At 46.0% G+C, this 14,248-nt stretch overlaps 1 protein-coding gene across 1 annotated transcript in view; it reads right to left on the bottom strand.

Moving 5' to 3' along the window:
* LOC126536904 (cell adhesion molecule Dscam1-like) overlaps positions 1–14,248 on the bottom strand; it is a 333,560-nt gene that overhangs the window by 34,032 nt on the left and 285,280 nt on the right. The window contains exons 15-19 of the mRNA XM_050183951.2: positions 8,331–8,479; positions 6,824–6,952; positions 6,426–6,596; positions 2,313–2,383; positions 1,067–1,319 (exon numbers count right to left, since the gene is read on the bottom strand). Of these exons, the coding sequence (XP_050039908.1) occupies positions 1,067–1,319; positions 2,313–2,383; positions 6,426–6,596; positions 6,824–6,952; positions 8,331–8,479 (773 nt within the window). The remainder of the gene's footprint in view (positions 1–1,066; positions 1,320–2,312; positions 2,384–6,425; positions 6,597–6,823; positions 6,953–8,330; positions 8,480–14,248) is intronic.

The raw sequence follows: 14,248 nt of genomic DNA, 5'->3' as shown, positions 1-14,248 counted from the left end.
GGTAAAAGCACATGGACTTGAAACTGGTCGGCAACCGCAGGCTCCGCTAACAAATAAAAGTGTGCACCGTGTGGGCCACTCTAAAAGGGATCACCTCAAGTAACAATAATGTAAAAAACAATACATCTGCAACATTTCTTCACCTCGAATAAAGAATGGGTGTCATGAGACGCTATGTATATTCTTCACAACTGTATGTTATACTTGACTTTCAGGCACACCACAGCAGTGACCAATGAAAGAATACTCACTTAGCGTTCCTTTTAAAGGAGAGCCGTAATGAGCAAAACGATATGAATTGACGCCGGTTGTTCGCAATGAAAAGCTCTATTTTGAAAGCCGGAATACGTGTCTAAATTTGCCAGGACTTTTGGTGCGTGCGTTCTGCAGGCCCCACTGGAGCAACTGCATTTTGTCTCACTTTAAATGAGAATCACCCACAAATTTCAACCTGCTCTTTTGAGTTTACTTACAGAAGTACGCACACCTCAGTCATGTTACGCGTACAACCGGAATACAACCAGACGATACCGTTCTGATATATTTCTCTTTTAATTTTGGCAACCTAAATAACATATAATTATATGTGGAGCGACGAAGACAATCCTACAGCTTATGTAACTCTACGCTCTACACTACAAGGAAGCGCCTGTCACTGTAAGTAACAAAAGAAGTTATTAATTTTTCATTAATGGCAACAAGGCAAAAGGAAGTTACAGAGGCTTGCTGCATACTTCTAACCATTAGCGGCATCAGTACATGGCGCTTGAACACGCTCACATTTGAGAGTTAGTGGTCTCGAGAGTACGTGAAGCAAGCAAGCAAGCAAGCAAGCAAGCAAGCAAGCAAGCAAGCAAGCAAGCAAGCAAGCAAGTTTGACAGTGCCTAGGACACTTGCTCTTTTTAAAGAATAATTTGTATAAGAATTGTCCTAGGCAGTAACCGGCCGAGGTTATCCAAGATCAGTAACGTGTTAACATTTACTACTACCTCTCGATCGGTAACAGGAGACAAGACATTCTACCTTCCCCATATTTAATGTTCCCAAGAAACGTTAGCACCTCACCTGCTTCGAGCGTGGTGGCACTCATGTCGTCAGACATAGGTCCTGCCCCTTCGCTGTTGTAGGCCTGCACCTTGACCACGTAGTTGGTCTTGCGCTTGAGATTGGTCAGGTGGCTCATGTGGTGGCGCCGTGAACCACCGGTCTCCAGAGCTTCGACATTCTTGTACTGGAACTCGGCGTCGTCACGGTCTTCCTCTTTGTAGCCGATGTAGTAGCCTTGTATTTTGCCATGCTGAAGCTCCTTGCGAGGGGGCTATGCGTGCGACAATAGAGAGGGAAAAATAAACGAGGGCGTAGGAGAGGCCTTACGTATTTGACAAAAAAATTGGCTCTGTCGTCCATGAAGCACATATACAAAGCAGTGAGATGGCCTTGTTTTCCGTTATTAACTAACAACGTCGAATATATTTTACCAACAAGGACGCTGAAGAGGTTACTGCAGGTTAATGAAGTGTCTAACTGAAGCAGTTGAGCAAGAATCCGCAACGAATTCCTGCTGATTCTCTCGTAACTTCACAGTCAAGTGAGCTCCTAACTGCGAAGAAAAACTATAAAAATTATTTCTTGAGTGTTAGCATGTTTCTGATGGTGCTATGTGACTGCATAGTATAGATATCACCGAGCAAAATATTCTGCAGTATAGGATGCTACGGTGAAGCTGTCACCAGCAATTAGCTTAGTGTTGCAGGAAAACGTCGAGGAGAAATACTTCTGCGAACAATAGGGTTAAGATCGACATGAAAATGATATCGGGTCTAAGTAACAGAACTAACAGCACTAACCAACGAGTTGACGTCAATGGCTGGACAATAAAGTTTTATTCAATTACAAGAAAAAAGGTGCAAGAAAAACCGCTTTCTACAAGTGGCTTGAAACAAGGTGTTTTAATTTTTCCACGTCAGTTTCATTCTCTCTTGTTACCGGATTTGCTATCATGTTTCTGGTGTGACACCATGAGCTTAGAATTGACCTTTCTTATCCCAATTTGCGGAAGACTTAGGCAGCGCATACAACTTGTGACTCTCTATAAGTGCTTTCTAAAGACAATGTATAATATCTGCATATAATATTACGGGATAATTATCCTAAGTTCTAACAACTGGAGTACCATGAGTACACCCTTCACTCCATGGCTGAAATACACAAAATGACGCAAATATTATTTGTTCTAAATAAAGTTACCCAACGAGGAATGAGAGTCAGGGCGATAACTAGATGGCCATTACGTGTGTCAGCATCGACATACCTCCCACGTCACTTTTAGTGATTGAGAACCAGTGGCTTCGACTTTGACGTGCAGCGGTGGACCACCAGGGGCTGCAAAACAAAACGCGAATATAGTTATATACATAAGTGACGAGTATTTCGTTTGATTACTGTGTTAAAATTCATGTAAGCACCCGTATTCTTCTACATCACATAAACTCGAACTGTGGAATAGCAGTCGGGACATGCACTTCAAAGTAGGAACACATAGTTTTGCAAAAATACAGCTGTGCAGATATGAGGTACAGAAGTTGCTTTCTCCAAACCCCGAGAATTTAATTTACGTTATTTATGTAGTAGATTCGTTCAGATACATTAGGCCACAATGATCACTAATGCTCCATTGCGGTTTACCATGCATTTACAACAGAATCAACAAACACAAATTACTCATTTATAGCTGATTTACATAGGAATGCCCATTCCTTTCATACTCATTGCAGGTATTCAAAAAACTAGAAAAAAGGGAGTCACGCTTTATCACGCAATACACAAAAGGCTTCACTTTAGACGTTACCTGTGGTTGAAAAGCACGACTACGTATTTCTTTCACCAGTCATGCACGTAGGGGAGGATGTTCCCTTACTGCCCAGTTTTCCTCAAAAGTAAACAAATGGTGAACAAGGGAAATGTTGAAAGCGAAAACTTCGTCAGATCGATCAGTTGATAAAAAAAAAACATGGTCCGCTTAACACGCTCTGTCATCTGAAATACAGTTAAAACTCCATCTAACTCCATCTAACGAAACCCGATTTTACAAAGTTCTGAATCTAACGAAGAAATTTCCCTTCCCCGGTAAGTACCATAAGGTTCAATGTTCTCATCAACCCGAATTAACGAAACTAGCTTGCATTAAACCCGATTTAACGAAGCTTTTCCAGAAATAAATTAGTAAAAAAGCTGTGATTTCATTCTAATTTTGACGCAGATAGGTTTTTCGTCGAGCGTGCGCTCTAACGCTATCGTGTTAAACATCTAGGCATCCTAGTCACGGCCCTAGCTTTATTTTGACGAAGCTGCACGCCGCACTAATACACGGAACAACGGACTCGGCAGTCTCTAGCGTTCTTACGTACCAGATGGCGCTAGAGCGGCGGTATTGGGTCCGCTCGCGGAATTTTTACACGCGCAGGCGTGGGTTAGCGGCAAATACAGCGCCGCGGTACCTTCTGGGTCTCGCTACGCTGCAACTTTAGATTTAGAAGAATCAAAATACCCTTACGCAATTTTCCGAACTACCCGATTTAACGAAATAACTCGAGCGTGGTCATCACTTCGTTAAATCGAGTTTCAACTGCATTGTAAAAGCACTAGAACAGTTGCTGTTTCGTGTACCATCTTCTCGGTTTGCAATTTAATATAACCGGATGTAAATAAACCATTAGTCGCTGAATGACAATCAGAAATGAAAAACTAGTTCGCCGATCTCTAATGTGTAGCTCGAAGTGTAGCTTATGAGAAGCAGACGTCGCGAGAGCGGCTAGCATGCCCAAACTACGTGTGCTGAGTTACTTCCTTAAGTACCTTCACAATGCCACCTTGAGAATTTCCTAAAAGTGCACGCAGTCAGTTCTCCGACACGGATGTCATGACCAATTGACATACGAAGTCGTGAAACTTTACCATGATGTCCAACAAAAAGGTCACCAGGTCGTTTTTCAATGGGTACCTGGCCACTGTGGAATCAGTGGCAATGATTCCGCCGATAACGCTGCTCGCACAGCACATCAAGGAGAGCACAGCGTTTCAATTCCGCTTTCGAGGACTGACGCTGCAAGGCAGCTTCGACACCTGGCACGCAGTCTCACAGTGACCGAGTGGAACTCGCCAAACTTACGACTTACGCGACTGCATCGACTAAACCCCTCCCTGCAACTCCGACCTCCACTCGGACTTCCTCGACGTGAAGCTGCGCTTCTCTGCCGCCTTTGGTTAGGAGTGGCCTTCACAAAGGCATACTCTACATTAATTGGAGTGATTGACAGTGCAGCATGCGAGGTCTGTGGCACCGAAGAAAACTTCGACCACCTACTGTGCCACTGTCCAAGATATGCCCCAGAGAGACATGAACTTGCCAAAGCTTTCCAAAAACTGGATAATCGGCCGCTTTCTGTGCAGGTGCTGCTAGAACACCGCCCCCATCGCCCGTCGGCCCATAAAGCGGTGAAGGCGCTTTTGTGTTTCTTAAGGACGACGGGTTTGTGCGACCATCTATGACTATTAACGCGATTTCTGTAAGACCACACGCGTCAGCGAACTCGCCGTAATTTCATTCTTTCCTTCCCTCCTCTCTCTTTCCCTAGACCATTCCCCCGGTGTAGGGTAGCTAACCGGACGTTATTCTGGTTAACCTCCCTGCCTTCTACTTTTCTCTTTCCTCCTCCCCCTAAAAGGTGTTCAACTGCAAGGTGTGCAACTGCAATGCAACCATTCTGTATTTCAGCACAAACCTACATTATGCCAACATTCAGCCTACATTATGTCTTCGTTGTGTTTACTGCACTATGCTGTTACATAAAGGCCGAAAACGAAAATGACACAAATGTGCACAAACTGTTTATTATTATCCAGCGCAGCTCAATCATATACAAGACAAGTTGACTGAAAGCGAATAGAAAACATGAAATGAAAGACGAGAATGAAAGTAATTTACGCACATCTAATTTCTCCATAACAAGTATGGCTTTATCTAACGCTTGTCTATGAATTTAAAAGCTGCTTCTCCCAGCACCATAGAAGGTGTGCTAACGTGGTTTCCCCGAGTCATTTTTAGCATGAAATGAGCTACCAAGATTACATGTGGTTTCTTAGAGCTGCAGCGAGCCAAAGCCTTGGTTTTGTTGAAGATGGTCTTGCTACCGCATCGTGCGCAGTGTGCCGCCTAATGCCCTGGTGACTGGAGCATTTCTATCGCATACCTGTGGTCTCACAACCTAATATTAATACATCGGCCTGTCTGCACTGTGTAAGCCTTTCCGTATGCGACAGAGATCTTGCAGAAAACGCTGTCGACTCATTCCAATATCTGTTTGCATGCCGTATTTCGCATTTATTTTTTCGCAGCTTTTTCTATGTCAGCTACATTTTTTTGCATAGGCCTTTGATCCTTAAACGAATTAAAAAAAATGCTTTTGCGCCGTGCATTCCGCCAATATTTTTGAGGCCATGTGAAATTTTCTGCTTGTAAGGTGTCACGGTTAGCTTCCTCTTATGCTCACTATCCATTGTAGCTGCTTTCTTTTTGTTACCTAAGCCCCCCAAAGATTTTTCAGCAATGGACGTTATAAGTCTGGTAGGATAACCACTACCCTTGAACTTCGTGACCTTCCGTTGCATATTAGCGTTGATTCTGTGAAAACATAATTTTCTGATGGCTTCATTCGTGCTCGAGGTAGCAATTGCTCTTTTAACTAACTTGGAAAGCCCTGAATCGTAAGGGAGAAGTTTTTTATTCCCAGCAAGTGTGAGTTACCCTGAATGCCAACTTCAGGTCTAAGAAGCATACATCACGCATGCATTCACCCTACATTATGTGCGATTGAGCGTTGTGCTTGTGCCATCCACCCGGCAAGACACCTGCGGCTGAGGAATTGCACAGTGTCTTGCACATGATATGGAATGAACTAATGCATCTTCGTCCAAGGTCTGTTTAGTTCTTTTCATTCGTCATGCTGACTGGTCCGTACAAGCTACAACGCAGAATCACTTCCCCATAATGATGGCTCTTGAGGTAACGACTTGCAAAATGAGTCCAATGGGAACGTATTGTGCCGTACAATGGTAATTAACGTCAATTGTGCACTGGTGCGCTAATATTGCTTAAAACTTGTAATAAAATTGACGGGCTGACAGAACGACTGCCAAAGCGTTTCATACGGTTTCTTTTCAGTCATCCAAAGATAGTCCTAATAGAAATTAAAGTCCGTTATAGTGCTCTTTTCAATACTATTACCACAACAATAAGCTCCCAATATTTAGCGACACGTGTACTTTCAAATTCAGAGAGCTTTAGGCGACTGACGCTAACGAAAAGTAAATCTATAACTTGTGCACCTCCTGTCGCAAGTAAAACACGAAACAAAACATTGCGTACCTTCCTCACTGGTCGTCACTTCAAGCGTATCGCTAGGGGCACTGTGTCCCAAAGCATTCTCCGCGACCACCTTTATCCGGTAGGTTGTCATTGGCAGTAGCTTGTAAACAATGCCCCTGTTTTCGGTACCAGGAACTGAAAGGTGCGAGGTCGCACCGGCGACGTCCCAGCCTGCAGAGACGAAGCGTTATCAGATTGTATGAAAGCCACTCTGATCTCCATTGTGTTCCCGCTAATGAGATTTCATTAACAGAGTGCGTCGTCTTTAGGTGCACCCCTTATGCACCTAATCGCTAATGCAGATTTTGAGCTGTCAAAGGAATAACATGGGTGTACGTGAACACTGAAAGTTTCATCTCTCGGACAAGTTAGCGGAATAAACGACCAAATGAACTTACTTGTGTTCGTAAAGTGTACGTGGTATTTCCTAATGGGGCTGTTTCCATTGTATGAAGGCGACCAGGTTATCTCTATCGTCCGACTTGATATCTTCATGGCGCGAACATCAGCAGGCGAAGACGGTGGCTCTGCACAACAAAATTTCATTGTTTACCGAGGAAAATTAGCTGCTCGAAAAGGTTACTCTTATTAAACGCCTTACCAAAGACCCATTCACTGCACGTATTCGGTAACTGACAACAAGGAACTATCACAATAAAATACTAAGAGCGTGCTTCCAAAATTTTTGGACCACACGCATAGGTTATCAACTCGGCGTGCCCTCTTTTTGAAAATTTAACTATGCCAAGTAATTCTCGAAAGCAGCACGAAGTAGTCGCTTCCAAACTTTAAAGACAAATGATTAAAATTAACCTTCAAGGAGTTTTTCGTTCCGTCTTGATCGTTTTACCCATATTTTCTCTATGCAGCGTAGCACATCAGCCGCCTCTATCGTTCACCTCCCAGTGTTTTCTTTCCTAACTTCATTTGTAACGACAGTCACAAAGAACTTTAGGTGACAAAAATTAAGGTATGTGGTTTAGCTTCTCAGTGGGAGGCATACTGCTTTTCCGAAAAGTAACTATGCAGTGGGAAAGGTGGTCTTTACATTTGAAGTTTTCCTAACGGCAGGCGCAGTGATCGCTACAGGAGATGTTGAAAATGTCTACCACCGGCTTGAAGACATGTCTTCAGGCGACGCCGCATATAGGTAAACAGTCGGTCGAGGGTTGCTGTATCTGTGCAATGCGCTGGCTGTCTGTATCTCCTGCAGTGTGCGAGGATTATTCTCGTACACGAGTCCTTTGAGCGCAACCCACAGACGCTGTCACATGAACTACGGCCCTTGCGCTATCGCATCGCCCGTGAAACTGCGATGTCATTCACAATTATCATGATATTCTTTGCTTATTTTCTTACTGCACAGTTACTTTTTAGAGTACCTGAATGCGCCTGTGACAGACGCCGTAGCAAGATACTCCGGATTAATTTCGACAACCTGAAGTTCTTTGCCCTGCCAAAGGCCTCTATAAAAAATTTTTATATATTTCTTTTTGTATTCAGCTACCAACGGAATGCGCCACTTGCAAGTGGCAATCGAACCAGCGACCTCAGCATCGGCAGCACAACGTCATAGCCATTGCGGCTGTAGCAATGACGGTTCAAGCGCAAAGATACGAGTGCATGAATAGTAGTACACGTAGCAGATGAAGAGAACTCGCTCAGGTGGAAACAAATAATATCCTAACGCATATTTATTCGCAACTGTATTTGTCATGACACGTGTTAGCCTATTTGCCTAACTACTAAAATTCCACCATATGTAGTAGAGCAGAACTGTATTTGTCATGACACGTTATGGTTTTATGGTAAGAAAACCATATTATATATATATATATATAAGCAACTTCGATAGATAAATAATTAATGCATTTGATGTCATTAATAAAAAGAACTGGCATTTACCTTGTACAAGAAGTTGTATGTTTGTCTCGTCCGATCCGTATGGGTTTTTCACAATGCAAGTGTAGAGAGCACCGTCCCTTCTTTCTGCCGACTTGATTGTGAGTGTCGAAGTCATTTTTCCCGCCAATGAGTCACTTATCAGGTTGTACCTGTCGGGAAGTAAGTGACCGGTGAAGTGCTAAATTGGGAAAATTCTGGAAGCAACCATTATTCACAGATACTGTATGAAAACGGCATTGCCTGCTTCACTTGCGCATTCGCGTACTATCATATGTTTAAAGCCTCCAAACAGACGTGTCGCGAATGATGTCAAAGCTTCACATGCGATGACTGTTACCAGACGCTACGCATGGCTGACAGAGAGCTGCACAATACCCGTTAAAATAAGAATTGCTCAGCTTTTAAGAACAAGTGAAACCCTATGCTTATAGATTTGCTTTTCACAAGCATTCAGCTCGTATAGGAGGAGCAGATGGCAGCTCCATGTTATACGCTAACGCTATGGGCCCGTGCTGAAAACATGGTAATCGAATAGAGCGAAGCCTATTTGCCTAACTACTAAGAGAGAGAGAGAGAAGGGAAGACAGAAAGGCAGGGAGGTTAACTAGACTGAGTCCAGTTTGCTACCCTACACGTGGGGAGGGGAATGGGGAGTAAAAGAGGGAGAGAGAGAACTTAGATATAGGATGTCTACAGTCTGGCACTCAAGTCTGTTTCCCTCAGGTAGCGAAAAAGCGCTCGAACTGCTTTCTGGGCCATTGAACTATGAGGCCAGGCCCCCAAGATCTTCGCTTCCGTAAATGGCCTGTCATCCAGTCTATTTAAGGCACACTGGAGAGTCTCGCGTTGATTATCGAAGCGAGAACAGTGGCACAGAAGGTGACTGATGGTCTCTTCACACTTGCACTTCGCGCACATTGGTGAATCCGCCATTCCAATACGATAGCTGTAGGAGTTGGTGAATGCTACTCCTACCCACAGCCGACACAGCAGTGTTGCGTCACGTCGTGGAAGGTTCGCTGGTAATGTAAGTTTCAGTGATGGGTCGAGGCTGTGTAAACGACACTTAGAGTTCTGAGGTGTATGCCAGCAACCTAACGTGATTGTACGAGCGAGATTGCGAAGCTCTCTTGCAGCGTCGACTCTGGATAAAGGTATAAGGAGTGTCGGTGCGCCAGCCTGGGCACGTCGGGCAGCGTCATCGGCGAGGTGATTACCAACGATGCCACAATGTCCCGGCAGCCACTGAAATATGATGTTATGTCCTCTTTCAGAAGCGCAATGGCAGGTTTCGTGGATTTGTGACACCAGCTGTTCATAATTGCCACGTCGTAAACTTCTCAAGCTCTGGAGGGCTGCTTTCGAGTCACAAAATATGGCCCATTTGTTGGGCGGTTCTTTTTCAATGTATTCGACAGCAGCGCGAAGAGCGGCCAGTTCAGAGCCTGTAGATGTCGTTACGTGTGATGTCGTAAACTTGATGACGACCGATTGAGATGGTAGAACAACTGCGCCCGTAGAATTTTCCGAGACGGAACCATCCGTGTAAACATGAATTCGGTTAGAGTATGAACAATGCAGAAGTTCCAGTGTGATCTGCTTGAGAGCCGCGGTGGTCAGGCTAGCTTTCTTCACTATTCCTGGAACAGCAAGGTACACAGGAGGCTTCTTCAAGCACCACATAGGGGATGGCGTTCTTGTTGCGGGTGAGTGCCTCAAAGACAAAGAGTGCCGGTTAGCCGCAATTGATCTGGAGAACGCTGCCCTGGGTCTTTTCTCAGGCAATCGAGCGAGATGGTGGTCAGGGACTCGGGATATATGGCGAACATGCACCCGGAGCGCGTCGATATCTATATAGGTCCTTATTGGGTGGTCCCTCGCGGTGGCAATTGTTGCCACGGTTGAAGCATTTCGAGGTAGCCCCAGACATGTTCGAAGGGCTTGGCCTTGAATGCTCTGTAGGACATGGATGTTAGTTTTGTTAGTATTGGACAGCACTGGTGTGCTGTATCGCAAGTATCCCAGGAAGAGCGTCCTGTATAGTTGAAGCATAGATGCCACGGATGTGCCCCACGTTTTACCGGCGAGAAACCTTAGTATGTGGGAGATAGAAGTAAGCCTCTTCTTCAAATATGCGATGTGGGGGCTCCATGAAAGGTCTCTGTCTATAATAACGCCTAGGAATCGGTGAGTTTTTGCGTAGGAAATTGGTTGGTGGTCAATAGAAATGGGGTACCAGGTCATGGGCTTGTGGGTAAAGGCGACTAAGGCGCACTTCTCGGTCGAAATGCTGAGGCCTTGCGCACGCAGGTACGATGATGTTAGGGTCACTGCTTTTTGGAGCCGTGCACGCACCTGGAGACGTGTAACTGCCGAGGCCCATATGCATATGTCGTCAGCATATATAGAAAGGTTTACTGTATGTGGCAGAACGTCGGCAAGGCCAAGGATTGCAAGGTTGAACAAAGTGGGGCTAAGAACCCCACCCTGAGGGACGCCACGGTAAGTGTAATGGTCAGCAGTTCGGCCATCTGCACTGTGCACAAAGAAGGATCTTTTGAATAGATAGCTCCGAATCCACCGAAACATGCGTCCACCTATTCCATTATTTTCCAGGGCATCAAGGATGGCTTCATGCGTTACATTATCATAGGCGCTTTTCACGTCGAGGAATAGTGCAACCGATATACGCTTGTGGTGTTTTTCCTGTTGTACAGACGAGACTAGGTCGATGACGTTGTCAATAGAGGAACGGCCTCTTCTAAAACCAGCCATGGCATCGGGGTATACGTTGTGGCGCTCAAGATACCATTCTAGGCGGGTGAGAATCATTCTTTCCATGACCTTCCCAACACAGCTGGACAGCGCAATGGGTCGGTAGGACGCTAGGTCAAGTGGCGACTTTCCAGGCTTCAGGAGTGGTATCAAGCGGCTGGACTTCCACCGCTCAGGAACGACGCCATCATTCCATGACTGGTTATAACATTCCAGCAGTCTGCTTCGGCCATCTTCACCTAGGTGGCATAAAGCAGTGTAGGTGATGCCATCTGGTCCTGGCGACGATGAGCGCCTGCATGAGGCCAGAGCAGCGTCCAATTCCTCAAGTGAGAAGGACACATTCAATTCTGGGAAGCGTGTCGCAGGAACTTCACCCAGAATTTCACTATTGATGGTGAGCACACTGCCCGCAATCTTCACACAGAAATCTTCGGCTATATCGACCTGTGAGCGGCCTTGATGAAGGGCTAGGGCTGAGAATGGGTGTCGTTGCTGTGGAGACGAGCCAAGGCCGCGCACCGTCCTCCATATGATAGACAGAGGCTTGCGGGGGTCAAGTGATTCGCAGAACGTCTTCCACCGTTGTTCCTCCAACCTGTCCATACGACGTTGGATTTTCTTCTGTATACGTCGAGCGACTCTAAGGTCATTAATTGACTTCGTGCGCCTGTATCGCCTCTCGGCTCTTCTGCGAATCGTTCGAAGTCGCTCAAGTTCCATGTCAAAATCCGTACGTTTTTTCGCAGACGTAAATGTGTACTTAGACGATTCCAGTACACTTGTAATAAGGTTTTCAATGGTGCCGGTAAATCCTTCTTTGCATGCCTCTTCCACCTTTGTCTTATACGTTGACCACCTTATATGTGCTTGTCGGGAAGTACAAGAGGAGAAGCTTCCAAATCCATTGATAATTAAGTAGGTGGGAATATGGTCACTACCATGAGTCTCGATGTCAGAGAACCATCGAACATTTTGACCAAGTTGCCGTGAAACCAAGGTCAAGTCTAGGCAACTGCTATAGTTCGCACCACGCAAGTACGTCGGACTGTCATCGTTCATAATGCAAAGTTCATGGTCGGAAGCAAATTCCACAAGTTTCCGGCCCCTGGAATCTATTCTGGAGCTTCCCCAAGCCAAGTGATGAGCATTAAAATCTCCTGTGATAATCCAGGGTCCAGTAGTTGCCGTCAGGATGTCTCGCAATCGGTCGCCGTCGAACCGACTATATGGGGATATGTAGGCGCCGATAAGGGTGAAGGCCACTTTATTCTTTGTAATGCGGAGACACACGTATTGGTTTCCATCATAAGGCTGCACTGAGTGGGGAATGTAAGTAAGTTCTGTACGGATGTAAACAATTACTTTGCTGGGTTGCCCGCACGTTGACGCCATAAAGGCTTCGTATCCAGAGAGTCTTAGCGCTTTCGACACGTTCGGTTCACATATTACCACTACAGGAAATCGGTTCGTGAAAACGTATTGGCGGAAACATGAAATCCGTGATTTAAGTCCTCTGGCATTCCACTGGAAAATTGTCGCGCTACGCACTTCATCACGGAGTGAAGGCAGTGGAAGAGCCATTGTGCTTATGCAAGATTTGCAAGCACTGGGCTCAGGGCATCCAACACTTGAACTGCGCTTCGAGCTGTTGGCGTATTCGAGTTGCCCACAAGCGTGCGAATCGCATTTATCAAAGACTTGAGCATTGTTACAATTCGGCGGTCATGCTCTGTCAGCTCATCTGGGTGAGGGGTGGAGCATTGTGGTGCCTTTCCTTGTTGGGGTTTTTCCACAGGGCTTATCCTTGGCAGTGGTGGCCATTCCTCATTCACGGCAGTCTTTTCAGATGCTCCGTTATCTATACACGGTTTGGAAACATTCTGCACTGAGGTTGGAGCAGATTCAACAGCAAGAGGCTGTGCGGCACGCGTATTCTTTGTGCGGAGAGCAGAATTCCTTGATGAGCGTCTGCGACGAGAACGACGTCGCCTGACGTCAGCAGCTGCTTCACGATGGGTCGACCGGTCCCTAACCATTTTCTTCAAGATGGAGAGTTCTCGCCTAACTCTAGGACAATCCTTTGATGAGGCATCGTGGGGCCCTTGACAGTTCGGACACTTATAAGTTTTTGCCTGGCAGTTGCCTGCTGAGTGTTGTGCTGCACAGCGGGAACATATAGCAGACTTTCCACAGACGGCGCTCACGTGGCCGAATTTCTGACAGTTCCTGCACTGAAGCGGCTTGGGAACAAAGGGCCGGACAGCATGTCGAAAATGACCTACCTTCACATGCGATGGAAGGCAGTCACCTTTAAAGACAATTTTCACGCATCTGGAAGTTCCGAGACGGGCCACCTGTAGTATGTGGGTCCCATGATTGGCAGGCTTTATCAAAAGTGGTAAATCCTCGCCTGAAATGGCCGCATCAATGTCATATATGACGCTTGTAGTAGTCTCTTTTCCCATCGGGATGATGGTACGGACGTTCATGCCACCGAGAACAGTGACAGCTCGCAGAGAATCTAACGCCGACGCTTGGGCGACGTCTACCGCGACAATATTCTTCCGAGGGTTGACTCGTACGTACTCAATGCCATTTGGCAACAGTCTCTCGAGTTCAACCGATGCAACTTGCCTGTTGAGGAACCTCATGTTGTCGGTGGGTAGCACAGGTAAGAAAAGGATGGTGTACTTTGGCGAACTTTGCGGAGTCCTCATAGTAGATGTGTCCACAGAGGCCCCAAGCATCCGCCGCTTTGCTTTCTTACTCAGGACAGTCACGTAGTCGTCGTCGGAGCTGTCGTCGCTCTCGGTCGAGTCTATCAGGGTAGCCTCGCTGTCGCCCGAGAGGCATTTCCGCTTCCTTGAGGCTGCCGACGCGGGCGCCGCTACATCAGGTCGGAGTGTGGGTGGCTCCACTTCCATTCCCGTCGGGCAGGGAACAGTGTTCCCCGGAAGAAAGCGAGAATTACCACAAAATACTGGTGACGGAGAACAAACACTCAGCAATAGGATCTCTTCGTCGTCGTCCCATGTCGCCTAACTACTAAAATTCCACCATATGTAGTAGAGCAGAAATATTCGCGCAAATTGGAGGACAGAACTGCGTCTAAGGTCTCCTGTGAATGAAAAAAATACGTT

The sequence above is a fragment of the Dermacentor andersoni genome, chromosome 4 (genome assembly GCF_023375885.2).
Source record: "Dermacentor andersoni chromosome 4, qqDerAnde1_hic_scaffold, whole genome shotgun sequence".
In the NCBI taxonomy this organism is placed as follows: domain Eukaryota; kingdom Metazoa; phylum Arthropoda; class Arachnida; order Ixodida; family Ixodidae; genus Dermacentor; species Dermacentor andersoni.
This window is presented reverse-complemented; position numbering and strand designations above follow the sequence as displayed.